Below are 17,812 nucleotides of genomic sequence, written 5' to 3'. Positions count from 1 at the left end.
CAAGCTCTGTTTTGTACATTTCCTTCTCATGACCTCTGACTAATTTGCTTACGTGAATGCACCTTTTAACAAACTTTAGAGGATCACTGCCAATCCTGAGTTCTCATTCTCTTGTCAGGCTACTGATTATTCAGTTAATTATACATTAGAATCTCGTTAATTCAAACTCTAAGAGGACCGGAAATTTATTCAAATAACGTGAGGTTCGAACTAAGGAGAGCCCCATTATAATATAGCGCCCGATCAATTGTGTGGTACAGCATGCAAAACCAAAACTGTCACTGGGCTTGCATTGAATAACTGTTATCTTTCCTCCATCTGAGCAAACATGGACAGAAAAAGCCTAGGTTCCACATAAGGTCCAAGTGGGATAAGATTGTGCCTCATTTGCTGTGGGTGCAAGGAAAAACATGCGAGGGTAAGCTGAGAAGGATGGTGGCTTGACACGTATGCCCAATGTTGCAGAAGACGTGATCGAGCTCGTGCCAGAAGGGAGGGGGCAGGTGAGTGCGCAGTAATGTGATCAAGCGCATGCTGGAGGCTCCTTCCTGCTCCTCTTAAGGGGAGATGCTTCTCAGACACACTTTTCCTTAAATATTTATGACATCTCAATGAAACTTTCATCATTACAGAGTTTGATCTCCTCTTTTCAAATCTGCTTTTAGTTTTTCATAGCTCATTTGGTCAATTCTTTGCACAATAAGAACAATGCATTTTTGTTCAAGCTTAGGTGACAGCAGTGAGCACAATAAAACACTAACAAATAGATCCCAATGAATAGTAGAATTCAATAAAGGTAAAAAAATAGTGTAACTTTTGTGTTTTAGTCTAGAAAAATATTCCAACAATGAGTTTCAATTGTACCATTCTGAACAAAGAAATTTTTAAAATTATCTTACTGAATATGTTGTTTTTTGAATTCAGGGCATGTTAAAGCATAAGCATGCCAAATTTCATTATGATCAGACTACATAAATTGCACAAATTTTAGTGCACAAACTCTGAAGAAGCTACAAAATGAATTGAGAAAACCCCGTTTGAAAGTTAAAACAAAAATTTCGCGACGCTGAACTTCGGTGGGGAAACAATTTTTTTTTTTTTTTCATATTTTCAGCAAGAATGTGACGCTGCCAAAGTGGGCTCTGGGAGAAGAGGGTTAGGCCTACATACCCGCTAAATTCAAGAGCAGGCAACGCTGCGGAGCGAAATGACGTGTGCGTGAAATTTGGGCAAATTAGTACTTTCACGAGCCACCACAAGTGCTTTTTCCATTTTTTACTAACTTCTAGTTGATTCTCAGCTTCGATTTTTTAGTACATAAAGGAGGAGCTTGGAGAAATATAAAACATGACAAAACACAAAATCGATCTTTTTCGAAAAAAATCGTGTTTTTTCTGGAGATGGCGGTGCGCACGTGTATAAGGAACGCTTACTAGGCCCCTATCCACATTTGGCATGCTTCTCTGTATGGCAGAACCAATCACTGCACTTCACAAAGTCAAATATTAATGTTTTAATGCGTTACCATTAGGAGTGTCAAAGTTGAAAAAGTTTGTCTGAGGTGTGAAAAGACGGTTCGTGGTAGAGGTAGAAAGTGGATGAGAGAGCATGTATGTGTATTCAGGGTGTCTCAACTATCATGCACTAAGATTTAAAAATATGCAAATGCCTCGTAGCTGGACCAAACCAATGTAATGTTGTTAGCCGTCGTTTCAAGATACTGAGAATATTTTTTGCATTCCACCTAAGTCTTAATCAACTTCTCAAATATTATAATTAGATGAAAAGTGTCAATGAGAAAATAGTAGAGCAACATGAAAAACTCCCTACACAGCTTCGTGTTGCTCAATATAAAACATAAAACGTGCAACATAAAAGTGTTTTTCCAAGGAATGATGTATACAAGGCAAATGAGTGTTAACAAGTAAAATATTCAAAAACACATAAAAGACTGAATGAGGACACTGAGGTGAATGTGTAGAATTAATAGGAGAGAGAATCTGGAATGACCACATCCAAGAATGCAAGCATTGCAAAAATCCAAGATTGCAAGCACTGCAGCCAGTGTACAAAATGGAAAGACCAATATGGTTTGACAAGATAATGGGAAGGGACGAAAACTTCACCTTCGTGGAGGCAATCAGATGAACTGTCGTGATAAAATTAGCTTAACAAACAATGATAAGACACAGTAATATAGACAAATTTCACAGGACATGGCTGGTGTGGTTGGAGGAGAGGAGACAAACACATCTGACATGGGAACATGTTAGCCTATGCAGTGTTGATATTAGCCGGACTCATTTTGTCATAACCCCTGTTTACAAAAGGTGACAGTGGACTTCAGGCATTTTGCTGTGATAAAAAAAGAGATACCTTAATAAATTATTCATAAAAGCACCATGTTATGAATACAGAATGATAAACAAGTTGCTGCAATAAGGGAGGAGAGATAGAACCTTATCAAAGATGCATTTTGACCTATGAAATTTCCACAATGTTAGCAAGCAAGAGTACAAGCCCTAAGCTATTGTTGGTACAATTGCTGGCCCTTTGTTCAGCAAATTAGGAGTGTGAACTTGTGTGAAAGAAATTGTGCAGGAACCATAGACGATTGTCAATGTAATCGAATGGCCCAAACTAGGAACGAGTGGGTGAACGAACAAAAGAAACACGCGAACGAATGCTTTCCTTGCCGAGTCTGACCACCAACCATCACAGACCTCCAACTAACAACAAAAATGGCCAAAAGAGCCAAAGAAAAAGCTATCCGCATTAAAAGATTTCACCGTAGCCACACGTCCACGCCAGAATGAAATGACTGCTACACAGAAAGCCCAGACGAAGTGGCGTGGCAAAGCTGCAAGATAACACCACCATACCAACACGTGCCAATCTCAACTCAGATAAATACTGAGACGTTTGAGCATACCTGCTAGCCTGCACAGCTATTTCTGACGTGGTTTCGGCCGACTGGCATTCCCTGTGCACGAGGCCTAACCTAAACTAAAACTTTCACGCACCATTCATACGCATTGCTCATGGCGCAGTCATTGCGTCCTGCAAACAGGCACAACCTTATGACTAAGTCAGACGCTCGGGATGCAATTGGCAAGTGATAGTGCCCCTGATGCTAAACACATTGGTGAACAACTGTGTTCCCATAGAAAACCAGCTCACTGCTGATCGAGAATGATTGTTGGTAGCTTGCAACACAATTCTTCCTCTACGATTTATTGTCTCGGGACAGCTGGAACCAAATTTTCTGGATTCTTCTTCTACTGTCTATAGCATCAGGCATCAAATCCAATACAATACAATATTATAAGTGTTTTGGTATACAGAATTTTTTATGCGAGTTGAAAACATTGCGGGAACTTCCAACATTAGGGCAAACCCTAATAGCTTAATCTGTGAACAAGCCTTGCCACCTGTATAGCACAATATAATGATAGGATGTCACACATCACTCAAGCCACCATTAATTAAATCCTGTGTTACTCGAGCAGCACAAGCATACAAGCAACAGCATGCCCTTAGCAAATGGATATACATACCAAATTCTGGACTGAGCCAACCAGCCGCAATCAGCACTTGTGGCTATTTGTTGTCAATGATGCAGAGACAGCCTGCATCAGCAGCAGCACAGTAAAACAAAAACACACGGCCAGGGATATGGGCTCCGGGCATTTCACCCCGTAACTGCCACAAATTGAAGCATGCTCCTCATACACGGGGGGAAAATTTCTTTTAGCTGTATGCTTCACGAGTGTATCGAGTTGGTCTAGGTTTAGTTCGTAATTGATATCCTCAAAACAGCACAGACTAACATTGAGGCAGACGTAGTGCCTGTGTTATCTGCCTTCTTGATGTTGTTTACATTGTCGATCACGAATGCAAAGTTACGCACATGATACGTGAACATCAAAAGAAACGACCGTGTTTATAATAGAGCGATGAGCTGTTTCGTGCACTCGTTCATGTTTACCTTTGAAAGGGCTCGTAAGCGACAACAGCAGTGACGCGAGTTTGTTTACCTGCTCACTTACTACGTAAACATAGCATGACATAACACCACAGCCCACACATAAGAGCTGCTAGTAAGCTTTAAGTGCAGGAAATATACTGTCACTATTTGAGTGCCACAAATGGAAAGTGCTGACGCCCGCAACGTGGTCAGCACAAGCAGTGAGGACGGGAAAGAAATGCAGCCATGTGTGGTAGAATAGTGAGCACAACCAACCCGTCACCTCCGCATAAAGACACTGCAACACACGCCTAGCTGTCGCACCTTACTAACAGTGGCACTCTATTTCAACTAAGGCTGCAGCAGTGTTCATCGAAGGCACGAATAGATTATCCTGCGATCTCTGCGAGACATCAGCAACCGTTTCGCGTTAACTGGCATTCCGAGAGCCTGACTTCGCAATCGCGGTGTAGTACCCAAGGTTCGGGTAATCGTGCAAAACTCCTAGTAGTACTCTCACCATTGTTCCACATGCGTTGTGGCATAGCATCCTAAATACATGTTAGGTTTCGGTAGCACCGGCAGCTGTGCTAGAGTGGCTAGAAGGGGAGGTGTGAATACCGGCGGCGCTTTCCTTCGGGCGCGCGTGACCCCCTTGCGCACCGATGCCACCAGGGGGAATGTGGCGCTGTCGCTCGCGACGCGGTAAAGCCACGTTGGTCTGCGCCTCCGTGCCAGCGCGCTGTCAGTTAAGTCTCGTCGCCTGTTTTGGAATATGGTCTCGCGACATTCCGTCATTCGAGGGCGAGATGCAGTCGTCAGCGAAAAATTGGTGCTTTGTGCTTGGATGTGATACTGGGTACAGGAAAACCCCAGAAAAAGTATCTCTCTTCCGTGCCCCTGCCTGCAAACAAGCGTTCGCCAAATGGGCTCGAGCGATCGTAAGGGCCAACGCAGGAGAACTCGGCAGTTTGTTATGTTAGAGTGACATTCTAGGTCACTCTAGTTATGTTGGCACTATATAGAGTGTACTAGACAGTGGTCGAGTGGGCCGAACGGCGCTCTGCCACTGAGGCGCCGCGTGTGGAAAAGAGTGCGAGGGCGCTGCGAGCGAACTGGATTGGGGCGGACACGCGCTCCGCGGCATATTCAACGTACTTTCGCTGCGGGCACCGAGGCCAATTGCGCATAGTACGCTCTTAAAATAGCGCTTTATTTCAACTGCAAATTTATGTTTACACCATTTTACCAAACATATATATTTGAGGCATAGATTATAGAACGCGACGTCTTCAATTTTGCTGTCGTTGTCAAGCGCGTCGTCTGCTAGCGAGCGCGCGTTCGCTACGCGGACGCTGGCGGGCGCCCAGTTTTTCTCGCAGAACCTCTGTGCAGTGCATTTTTTTTTTTTTTTTTATGTTTTAGTTGCTCCGGTGCGCCTATGACTCTTGAGGGTCGGTGCCAAATGTAGTTTTAGCCAGGTGAACTGCTGTTTTTACCACTGTCCTCTAAGTAACTGGTACCTCCGCACCATGAAGGCTACGTATGAAAATTTTATTATTGATATCGTGTCATTTTACGCGCGCTTCTTGTTGATGGATATTGATCAGGGACAATGATCGAAGAAAAAAATATTAGAGTGAAATAAACCAGGTTTATTAACTGCGTGGCGCGAAGAATGACCAATGTATTTTCAGGTAATTAAATCAAAGGGTACATAGACATATATATTCAGGATATATATGTAAGGGAAAAAATAACAAATATTCTAAATGCAATAATTGAAAAAGTGAGCACTCCCGACCGGAATAAGCGCACGTGTTTGCAGTAACAAACACACGTATTAGTGAATACTGCACATAAAACAAAACGCATTCGCAGAAATAATATTCATAGCAGGCAAAACCATATATATAAGATGGTTTTGCCGGCTATGAATATTATGACATTTCCGTTGGAATGTAACGCATGAGAGCACTATTGAAATCTCAAAGGTGAGTGACTGCATGCAAGTGAGGACTGTTATTCCGAATGATTTTGCCGCCGGAGAGTCGTGGCTGTTGCGCAGAGGCGCAGTTCCTGAGATAATTAACGGACGGGTGTTAATAAGTCCTAATTAACAAGTTCCTAGCTCTCATTCAATATAAACGTCCCGTTTTGGGGCAACCTGTAAATATGCTAACTTGATTTAGACAAGAATTTTTGACAGTCTCACCATGTTTGCAACCCATTAAAACTGAGTGCCCCATGTGGTACCACACTTATCTTCTTCAACGAACGCAACAGATCTGCACATAATGCCGTTCCTTTGTTTCATTATGGTCGTTATGATAGTGCACCGGATAACTGAACGCAGCCGTTTATAATATACAAGCTGCTGAGTTGAGCGGTCATATATTTGGGAACGGCATTACATTTATGCATGAAATATAGGATATGCGTAACATGTTTTCCTTGGAAATCAGACTCGAGAATAATCTATGTTGTTTACACCCCCAGAAATAAGCCGAAGAACGCAGACACCTGCTTTTTTTTTTTCTTTTTCTTGTTTTAATATAAGCAAATTCTTCGGTTTTACGTGGCAAAACCACGATATGATTATGAGGCACCCGGTTTAGTTTTTGCCCCCTGGGGTTGTTTAACGTGCACCTAAATAGAAGTACACGAGTCTTTTTCCATTTCGTTCTCATCTAATTCCGCGAGCTCCAGTTTATCAGGGCAACGGCTTATCCACTATATAGCCACTCATTAGGCTACTGCGCAGGCTTTTTTTTTTTTTTTTCTTAAGTATCGACTGGAAAAAAATCCCACGTATGGCTTACGGCCAAAGATTAGCGTATAGAATGGCTAACTAAAACCGTTTTCGGCGCTCGAGGTCCTACCGCAATAAATGACCCCTTCGCATTCTGCTACGCGAGAAAGGCGGAAACTTGAATGGAATGTTGCGCTGCAGTTTACTCTTTTTTTATCTATAACAATGCTTCCCGTAAATATGAGTGCAAGGCGCCGGATGGGGCAGATATGCTTTACTTGTTTGAAGCGGCAAGCAGGAAGGTTACATATGTTTCTCCGTCTGCGTTTCGCAAAACCTATGATGGAAAGCTATATGCGCAACAATACACACGAGAGATACATACGCTGCTTGAAGAACGAGAAAAATATCTTTTTTTCTCCAAAGGGAACCGTACAATAACGTAGTAGAATGAAAGCCGACACTGCGCCCGCAATGCACGCGCAATCACCGAGCGGCATTAGAAAATATTAAAAAATAAAGAAGAGAAAGGAAAGGAATTTATTGTTAAGGCATAAATACATGTCATATACAATTATGAACACCATTTGAGCGGTCTGAACGCAAATACCAGCGCGCGAAGTAGTACGAATGACCCTGCCGAGCAGTATCGCCAGCAGTTTCCAACGGCGCGACCTTGATGCGGCCCAATCCACTTCGACCGCAGCGCCGCCCCAGTATTTTTCCACGTCGGGCGCCTCACTGCAAATTCGAGCACTGCACGGGCTCCGGCTTGAGGCCGCGGGCCAGACTCGGGCCCGCTCATTGAATGGCCTAATGAGGCTTTCGAGCACACGCGACCGTTATGCATTGCATGGTTCAGTGCATTCTGTGCCAAGCTGAAGTGACACGTGCAAGATGACTGTCATCATCATCAGCCTATATTTATGTCCACTGCAGGACGAAGGCCTCTCCCTGCGATCTCCAATTAACCCTGTCTTGCGCTACCTGATTCCAACTTGCACCTGCGAATTTCCTAACTTCATCAACCCACCTCGTTTTCTGCCGTCCTGGACTGCGCTTCCCTTCTCTTGGTATCCATTCTGTAGCTCTAATGGTCCATCGGTTATCCATCCTACGCATTACATGGCCGGTCCAGCTCCATTTTTTCCGCTTAATGTCAACTAGAATATCGGTTATCCCCGTTTGTTCTCAGATCCACACTGCTCTCTTAAGTGTATATCTTATCACATGACTATATCTTATCAAAGAAAATAGTAAACCAGATGAAGTTCTCATTTTTAACAGCGGAGCTGTTTCAGCCGGGCCTAATGTGTCCGCTGAATCCAAAAATGTGGGCCGATCCTGGCAGCAGTGCAGAAAGGGTCCAAGCGCAATGGCACACACACCTGTGAACTAGCAAAGCTGAGCCTGGTTAAGTCTAGCTAAAAATGGTGGGTACTAATTGCCTATCCATAGGCAAATGATAGCAAATCAATAGCTAGTCGATAATCGATCAATAATCAATAAATTCCTGAAAATGCTGGGGATGACTTTGTAGTGCTTAGCCTAGCCAAAATACGTGGCCAAGATCTTACAATCGACCGATAGCCAATCAATAGCTAATCGATAATCAATCAATAAATAAATTCCGGGAAATGCTGGGGATGACTTGGTAGTGCTTAGTCTAGCCCAAAAGCCAGGACTAGCTAGGTGCCCATCATCTCCGCTGTCTCTTTAGCATTGCGCCGCCAGTGCAATTGACTATGCTAATTTTTTTTTTCTTTTCCGCAAAAACAAACATTGTTTCCGCGTAAGTAAAAATAAATTATACAAAGAACCACTCCTCAAACCATTTCCATGTTACCGCTTTTGCGATCGCACTATTACCAGTGTCGATACTATGGCATTATTTTAGAGCTAAGGCCAGTTGCTTTTGTGCTTCAATGCATAAAACAGCGTTTTCCTCAAAAAATTAACTGGAACGCCCATGCATTTCGTCGGACACTTTGAAAATTAATATCTCGAAACTGGTTCAGTCCTGAGAATTCGTTCCAAGTGGATACGCCTTGCGAACTCGGCGGCTAGAATTCGTAGGTTGAAAGATGTGCCGTAAAATAATTAATGAAAAAGTTAATTTGCGTAATTATGTTCAATATTCAATAAGGCGTTCTGACCATCTATTAGGCCATCCATATCAGAATTAGCTTGGAACTACATAAAACAATTAGCCTCCTTAGAGCGTCGTCGCATTAAAGCGAACACAAAAAATCCTGAGATATGGTCAATTCCATACTTCAGAACACTCTATAAGCATCAACGCGCCGGGGTGGCTCAGTCAGCTAAGGCGTTGCGCTGCTGAGCACAAGGTCGCGGGTCGAATCCCGGCCCCGGCGGCCGCATTTCGATAAAGGCGAAATGCAAAAACGCCTGTGTGCTTGCGTTGTAGTGCACGTTAAAGAACCCCAGGTGGTCAAAATTAATCCGGAGCCCTCCACTACTGCGTGCCTCATAATCAGAACTGGTTTTGGCACGTAAAACCCCAGAAAGAAGAACAACTCTATAAGCATCAATCGTTAATACATGACCTACCATTCACTTTGAACAGATATAAGAATGACAGTAATTTCAGTAAGAAAGAACTCAGCTAACACTTTGGTCGCTTGTAATGTATCTGATGTGATTATTATTCTGCTTTTGTGTATGGTTCTGAGTATATATTGTAAATCCTGTTTCGTTTTCTTAGCAAATGTTGATCTTGTAAAATTCAGTCTCATGCTATGTTGTATAGCTGGTGTTGCGTTGTTTTGTATAGCTATTATTGATATTGTAGTGTTGTTTAAAATGCATTCTGTTAAAACTTTTTCCAATTCTGTTAACTCGCCGGGACGCAAATATTCTTTGTCTTTCCGTTCATAGCTATTTCGTCTATGACGAATTCCAGACATAGCTAGAAATATATGGGAATTATTGTGCATGTGTGCACACTGTTTGCTGTACTATTGCCTTGCCTGGTCTCATGGGTCACGTCAAGCTACATATGTAGCTTTTAGTCCAAAATGACCGTCCAGCATGTAAACTGGACAATAAATTAATTTGATTTGATTGATTTCGTCGGACACTGAAAATTATCTCGAAACTGGTGTAGTCCTGAGAATTCATTCCAAGTGGATACGCCTTGCGAACTCGGCGGCTATAATTCGTAGATTGAAAGATGTGCCATAAAATAATTAATTAAAACGTTCATTGGCGTAATTATGGTAAGTCTTCAATTATAGGCGTTTTGATTTCTCGTGGACGTAATCGCCGCCTCATCGAGTAGTTTAGGTCAAGGATTATAAGTGTGCTATCTGCCACAGGCAATCTTTAAAAATTTGGTTCAGCTAAAATGAAACGCCCTGTATATTTGCATGCTAAATGACATCATAGAACCATATCGTAAAAATCAAGGTAAGTGCATGCGCACCACCAGGAAAATAGTAGCACAGGCAATGGGCCGGATTACTGATGTTGCCGTGGGAGAAACAAAGATTTCGGCCTTTTATTGCCTATATACTGCAGATGATTAAACCTCGAGAAGGTGAGGCTGACAGATACGGTACAATCTGTAAGTAAAAAAAAAGAATTTTTTTTTTACAGGCCAGGCCTGGTCATGCACATGCGGGCCCTAGCTAAGCTTAGCAATGAACGCTCGGGCCCGGGCCGGGCCCGGGCTCAGTAACACGGGCCCGGGTCGGGCCCGGGCTTGGAACCACGGGCCCGGGCTGGGCCCGGGCTGGTCTCGGTCATATACAAGTGGGCCCGGGCCGGGCTCGGGCCGAAAAATCAGGCCCGTGCAGTGCTCTACTGCAAAGCATTCACCGCCCCAGCCGCTCGTCCCACTCGACCGTATTCTAGTACACTCTAGTTGGCACCAAAGTTATGTTGAGCACCGCAGCGACGCACGGCTAGTCTATTACATTGCAGGTTATGTGGCGAGAAGGCGTGTTTTAACCACACATAGTGAAGACTGCAAAGTACTTCAGAATAGCTTCTTCTTGGGCGAGTTGATGTTTACTGAACATGATACTTAGTAGCGCAAAACTCGAAATAAAAGACAACAGCGAAAGACGAGTCTTTCCTTTCCTCTCGTCTTTTACTGTTGTCTTTTATTTCGAGTTTTGCGCTACTAAGTATCATGTTAAGACTGCAAAGCAGCATGTGTTAGCGATAAAGGCAATATTCCCCAGAGAACTTCCATCAGAGGCATCCAAAGAGTGGGACCTTGGATAAGCTGGTCAATGCCCTTGAAAAATAACTCACTCGTGCATTCAGTGTAACACGCTTGCATGCCAAAGGTGTGGCCGAGATTTTGCAGTCTATTGGTGATATACCCAAAATTCGTTGCCGAGACCATTCTGCTGCCCTGACAGCATCAGTTATACGTTTTTATTGCCTCACAAGGATTAACTTTTTGCTTAAAAGTGTGAATCAGCAGGGATCCAAGTGAGAAGAAACGGAAAACACTGAAATTTTTTGGGTTGTAAAGTTTCCCATATTTTCCCCCTCACTTGTAAATAAGTGATGTCATGACCAGATCTATTGCTTCACTCTCTGCAATGATTATATGAGCGTCAAAATGAAATGCTACATGTCTGCAAGCGAGTGGCGCACCGACGGGGGGGAAGGAGGGTTGTAACCCCTGCCCTGAGGCGGAGTTAACCCCCCTCCCCCCTTTTTGTTTAACCCCTTTTCTTTCCTTGCGCCTTTGAGTACTGCAACTAAGATGTAAGACGCGCAATCGTCTGCACACTCGTAAACTTGAACAAAAAGCGAATTTTTTAACAATTTCCCGTGAAGACATTGAAATTAGTGCTAGCTATTTAGATGGTATTGGCCAACTAAGGCAAACTGTCACCCCCCCCCTGGCAGAGATCCTGGATGCGCTACTGCTGCAAGCGCAGAAGAAAAAAAAGTGGTTTGTAAATACGTCGAAACGTTGTCAGGTAATGCATCTGCAGTTTAAAGGTCCTATGGCACGCATAGGGTGATTGCTGATCTCGAGGATGACGATCTCATTTTCAGGGAGGCGTAATGCAAGGCGCCCGTGTGCCGTATGATGTCAGTGCGCGTTAAAGAACCCGAAGCCATCAAAATTATTTCGAAGCCCCCCACAAGCCCCTAACACCCCGAGCCGCTTCACGAAATGTGCACAGACAAAACGCGTTTGAATCTCGATACGATACGAACTGAGCCCGTAAAACTTCACAGGAGTAAGCATGTGGGCTGACATAACATTGTTTTCATGATAAAGATTTATTCTTTGACGCTCACAGAAAGCGCGCGATATCCGAAACGGGCTCACTTTCACTTCGGTGGTAGAGATGGCAGCCGACGCGAGGCTGGCGATGCGCTCATTTCGGCTGCCTGCCTTCCCGATGGATGGATGGATGAGGCTGAACCTTCTAAATCGGGCGGTGGCATACGCCACCTAGCCATGACTATTAACATATATTGTACTTGGTGGTGGGTGAAATTACACCCCTGCCTTGATTTTATCCACCAATCAGATAACCTCCGTTTGGTTATTTCTACCCGCTTAAAGTCTATATTGCCTTCACTGTCCCTAAACCCCAATGCTTTGAAAAAATCAGCCCCGTTGCTTTGCACTGTAGGGTTAAGGCCTTTACAGAAAAGTATGAGGTGTTCAGCTGTTTCCTCTTCTTCTCCACACGCACAGCACAACGTGTCTATACCTTGATACTTGACTCGGTACATCTTAGTCTGCAATACTCCCGTCCTGGCTTCAAACAACAAAGAGCTTCCCCTAGAATTATCATACATATTTTCTTTGGCAATTTCTTGCTTCAAAGTTCTGTATGTTCCCAGTGCTGATTTCGTCTGCATCCCTGTTTTCCACAGACCCCTCTCTGTTTCCTTAACCTTTTTCTTAACCGTTGTTTCCTGGTTTGCACCCCTCCTACAGTCCAAATATTTGATTGACAATTTTCTGGTCAGCTTCCTCTATTTTGTGTCAACATTCCTCATGTACAAATAATTGAAAACTCTTCTTGCCCTCTGCTTTTCTGCCATTTCTCTCAATCGCTCCTCAAATTCTATCTTGCTGCTGGCTTCCCTGCCCTCGAATGACGTCCATCCCATGTCACCCTGTGCCCCTTGATTTGGTGATTTCCGTGTGCTCCCAAAGCAAGCCTACCTACCCCTCGCTGCTTAACTGCCAACCTTTGATCTCATGCACAGGACCGCATTGCGGAAAGTCTAACTAGGGACCATCACCTCTTTCCAAATCCCTCTCACCACTACATACCTATTGTAATTCCACAGTGCCCTATTTTTCATCACAGCTGCATTCCTGCTATCTTCAGCCGTTACATATTTTTCATGTTCCGTTAGGTACTCAGCCCCATTGTTTATCCACACTCCAAGATATTTGTGCTTATCCATTACCTCCACCGTAACCTCCTGTATCCTATGCTCGCTGCCCTGATTATCATTAAAAATCATGACTGATAATTTTTTTTTACTAAACTTCAAACCTAAGCTATCTCCCTCTTTACCACATATGTCCATTAATCCCTGCAAGTCTTCCTTGCTGTCAGCCATAAGTACAATGTCATCCGCGTACATCAGTCCTGGTAATGACTGTTTAATCCATTCTCCTTGCTTGAAAAAGGAAAGGTTGAAGTCAAGTCCACTCCTCTGTAATTTTTTCTCTAATCCTTGTAAATACAGCATGAACAACAAAGGTGACAGAGGGCACCCCTGCCTAATCCCCTGCTGTATCTCTATAGGCTCAAATACCTTGTTTTCCCATTTTATAAGCACCTTGTTACTTTTATAGATATCGTTTAAAAGATTACTTACTCCATCTTCCACACCTAGAGTGCCCAGTATGTCCCACAAATCCTTTTGAATTACACTGCCATAGGCTCCATTGATATCCAGTAATGCGAGCCATAGGGACCTGTGTTCCTTTTCTGCTATTTCAATACACTGCGTCAATGAGAACAGATTATCTTCTAACCTTCTTTGTTTCCGGAACCCATTTTGTAGTTCCCCCAGCACCTCTTATGGGCTCTCGCTGTTCTGTGTTTTCGGACGAAGACATTTCAAACGGTGAAGTCTCCTGGCTTTATCACGCTACTTTCAGCCTTGACATACACCGTTATTAAGCGAAATTAATGAAATAGGTTTGTGTGCATCGCTATGGGTCTACATTTTCATTTCGTGCGGCCATATACTGAGCCCTGTGCAACGGGGCTCAAAAGTATGCTCTGTCAAGCAGTAAGTGCGTATTGCAGTTTTAAGCATGAATTTCTCACTTAGTGGACGAAAAACAGTGAACTTCAGTGAACAAAATAAAAGGATATTTACTGGGCGCAGCAAATGCCTAGGTCTTCAAAATGTCCTGAATGCGTACTGTAAAGATCCTCGAATCCTTCCTGAGGACGTGCCGAGGCCGGACATGTGGACTTGAGAGGGATGTTTTGAGGCTCATGTGGGGATGCCTTGAGGACGTCCATACGTACTCAATTGTACGTACTGAGCCCGTCCTGAGCATGTCACTATGTTGTCTGGGACGTCAACGGCGATGAAATCGCCGCCGCGCGCCAGACGCTCTATGTGCGAGTGAAAGAGCGCAAGGGACGCGCGCTTTCACGTGGAGCGAACGCATGGCGGAGCACAAACGTGCATTCTTCGCCATGCTCCCTGAAGGGCTGCAGAATCAAGCGTCTCTTTCCTCCTTTACAATCATCATATATATATAGAGCAAACGCAATTTCTTCCGTCGCGCGAAAGGCCGTGGGGGGACGGGAGGGAGGGAGGGGAGGTGACGTTTAGCTGCCGCACCAAATCCTTAGTTATATAAAAACGTTGCGAGGCGAGAAGGTGTTAAAGACTTCCGACACTGCTCGACGAGTTTCCCGTTCTTATCTCGTTTAAAACCTCCGAGCTGCCCCCAGAGGCCCCAGTAACAGTCACCAACGCCGCACATGTTTGGTGCGAACGCGGGCAAAACGGCGACGGCGTCGACAACAGTTCTGCACGTTGCTGGTGCTGCTGCATGTCCAAGTTTATACAGCTTATAAAACTGCTATCTTTACTCCGTATAGCTCTGTACTAAGTTGCTATCGCAGTTGATGCTTCACCTTTCGGGTGAAACTGCAACACTTTTTCTACCCGCATAAAGTCTATTTTGCCTCCATTGTCTTTAAACCCCAATGCTTTGAAAAAGCAGCCCCGTTGCTTTGCACTGTAGGGTTAAGCCCTTTACAGAAAAGTATGAGGTGCTCAGCCGTTTCCTCTTCCTCTCCACACGCACCGCACAACGTGTCTTTCCCTTGGTACTTGACTCAGTACATCTTAGTCATCAATACTCCTGTCATGGCTTCAAACAACAAAGAGCTTCCTCTAGAATTATCGTAGATATTTTCTTTGGCAATTTCTTGCTTGAAAGTTCGGTATGTTCCCAGTGCCGATTTCGTCTGCAACCATGTTTTCCACAGACCCCTCTGTTTCTTTAACCTTTTTTCTTAACCGCTGTTTCCTAGTCTGCACGCCTCCTGCAGTCCAAATATTTGATTGACAATTTTCTGGTCAGCTTCCTCCATTTTGTGTCAACATTCCTCATGTACAAATAACTGAAAACTCTCCTTGACCACCGCTTTTCTGCCATTTCTCTCAACCACTCCTCAAATTCTATCTTGCTGCTGGCTTCCATGCCCTCGAATGACGTCCATCCCATGTCACCCTGTACCCCCTGATTTGGTGCATTTCCGTGTGCTCCCAGAGCAAGTCTACCTACCCCTTGCTGCTTAACTTCCAACCTTGCTCGAACCTATCGACCTTGCCTCTGATCTCATGCACAGGAGCGCATTGCCGAAAGTCCAGTGACAGCCACAGGCTGTCACTGGACCACAGCTGTCACTGGACAGGCTGTCACTGGACCACTGCTGTCACTGGAACTAGAGCAACGTTCCCATTAAAGCCCACTAAAGCGTTGGTGGCATCGGTTCCCACTAAAGTGTCGGTGGCGCGTGGATGGAGGGGCTTTAGTTCCCACAGCTCCCTACGCGCGCCCACTGGCCTCTGTACTATCATAGTCGCTTTCACATTGTGGTCAAAACTCTTAAGTGCGACTCACGCATAAAAAAAAAATCGAACAGAACACGACATGTCTATGCATACAACACCAAATTCCTCCAACTTAACTGCGGAATGACCCTAAATCATTGAGAATTGAAATGGCATATGTTCGTACTCTACATCCATTATTAACGCACATAATAGTGCCATTGAGAGCCTCGTTGACTTCACGGGTGTACTACAGACTCGCTTTCACTTTGCGGTCCAAACTCTTGCTTGCGACTCACGCATTAAAGAAACAAAAAACTAAATCTTGCGCAAATTGCGCATTCAGGACTACAAGATTCGTGCTTATTTATAAGTACTTCCATGCAATAAATGAAACTCAAATGCTGCCGTCTTCTAAATACATGTGCGAGACACGCACAGCCTTAGAGATACCCTTACATAATACATCGAAGAGAGAAGAAATCTGTAGAGTATACCATTACTAAAAGCAATCTGCGCAGCCCGTTTCTAAGACGCGGTACTCTACGTGCGGGAACAACCATCCAGCGATTTCTAAAATCAGCTTAATTAGTCTGCAGAATAACCGGTTCAGAACTCGCGAAATCCGAAAAGAAAGTCTAAGTTTAACGCAAACTCATGCGAACTATCTACATATATCTGCGAAAAAAAACCACTGACGCTATCCTTTCTCGAGCGTTCAGCTGTCACGTTTTCCTGAAAGCAAACATCAAATTAACTCGAAAATTTATTTGCCCCTACCACGATCAGAAGAGACCAACCAACGCCTCCTCTAGCTAGATGCCAGGCAGACGACTGGCTCTTCCATTGTTGACGTTCTGCTGCGGATTTGGCGCTTTCACCGAGGGGTGGCGCCACGCTCCGACACTGTCTTGCACGGCACTTCTATGGGCAGGGAAAGGCCGTTCCAATGGGCGGGACACAGCAGCGGCTTCTCGTTCCAACATTTCGGGCATTATAATTTAAACATTTGCTGCGGCTGCTAGCAGACTATCACATGTAGATCTTAAGTATCTTTCGCATCAGTGCCAAGGAAATCATAAGCAGCTTGCAGTACCGGAGCGGCACCAAGCGGGAAGAGCGATCGGTCTGTTTCGATAAACATGCAAAAACGAAGGATGCCGCATACTAGAGACGCAGGTATAAACTGTGTTTACTTCACGCTTACCATGGGCAACTGAAATGATCACGCATTGTCTACTTCCTCATGAAGAACAACACGGACTTGTCCAGCTATAGCTTCAACAGTCTGCGGGACAATGGTTTCCGCTCAAGAAGCTTAGTCGCCCGGTTTCTGTCCGTCACTCCAATTGCATAGTTCGTGAAAATGGGCCTCATAAACTTCTTTGGTTTGGAGAACCATCTTTCTTTGCTTTTCATCGCACGTTTCGCAACGGAGCACAGGAAGTTCCATGAGAGCCCGAACGCTGCTTTCAACGCAGACTTCTAACGGCTTAGCAATAGAACTTCTGTTTTAGAGCGCGGTATTGGCAACTCTCCGAAGCCCTCTCAGAACATTCAAGTATAAACCACATGCACACAATCTTGTGCTCGACAACGCCAAGCGACGCGACGGAGGTGGCTGTCACGTTCGCTCGTCGCCTACAAGTCGTATCGCACGCGGGCGACGACTTTGAGCGACGTCTTCCCTGTATTGCCGGTATGAGGGCAGCAAATATGTGCCGAAACTAGCGTGACGCATGCTTTATTAATTTAGGTTGATGTGTTTTACTGTAAACAGCAGCATAAATACTTTAAGTCTTGCACTAGGTTCTTATCCTTGCACACACATATATATATATATATATATATATATATGAAAATTTTGTCGTTTGCTCGTTCCGTGCGACAATTGGTAGTACTTGACTGATGTACATCCTGTTCTGGCTTCGTGCTATTGGCTAGTCGCTCATAGCACTTCCGGGTGATGGGCGACTAATTCTAGATTTCCAGAACTGAGCGATCGAGCGACAAGAACCAGCGATCTGTTCATGTGACAA

General features: G+C 44.4%; 1 protein-coding gene across 1 annotated transcript in view; it reads right to left on the bottom strand.

Moving 5' to 3' along the window:
• Window positions 1-4,668, bottom strand: part of LOC119453887 (zinc finger protein 239-like) — a 48,947-nt gene extending 44,279 nt beyond the window's left edge. The window contains exon 1 of the mRNA XM_037715937.2: window positions 4,488-4,668. Coding sequence (XP_037571865.1) covers window positions 4,488-4,512 — 25 coding nt within the window. The 5' untranslated portion in view covers window positions 4,513-4,668. The remainder of the gene's footprint in view (window positions 1-4,487) is intronic.
• Between the last annotated feature and the right edge of the window lie 13,144 nt (window positions 4,669-17,812).

The sequence above is a fragment of the Dermacentor silvarum genome, chromosome 5 (genome assembly GCF_013339745.2).
Source record: "Dermacentor silvarum isolate Dsil-2018 chromosome 5, BIME_Dsil_1.4, whole genome shotgun sequence".
Lineage (NCBI taxonomy): Eukaryota > Metazoa > Arthropoda > Arachnida > Ixodida > Ixodidae > Dermacentor > Dermacentor silvarum.
The sequence above is the reverse complement of the archived record's forward strand: the minus strand, read 5'-3'. Positions and strand labels throughout refer to the sequence as shown.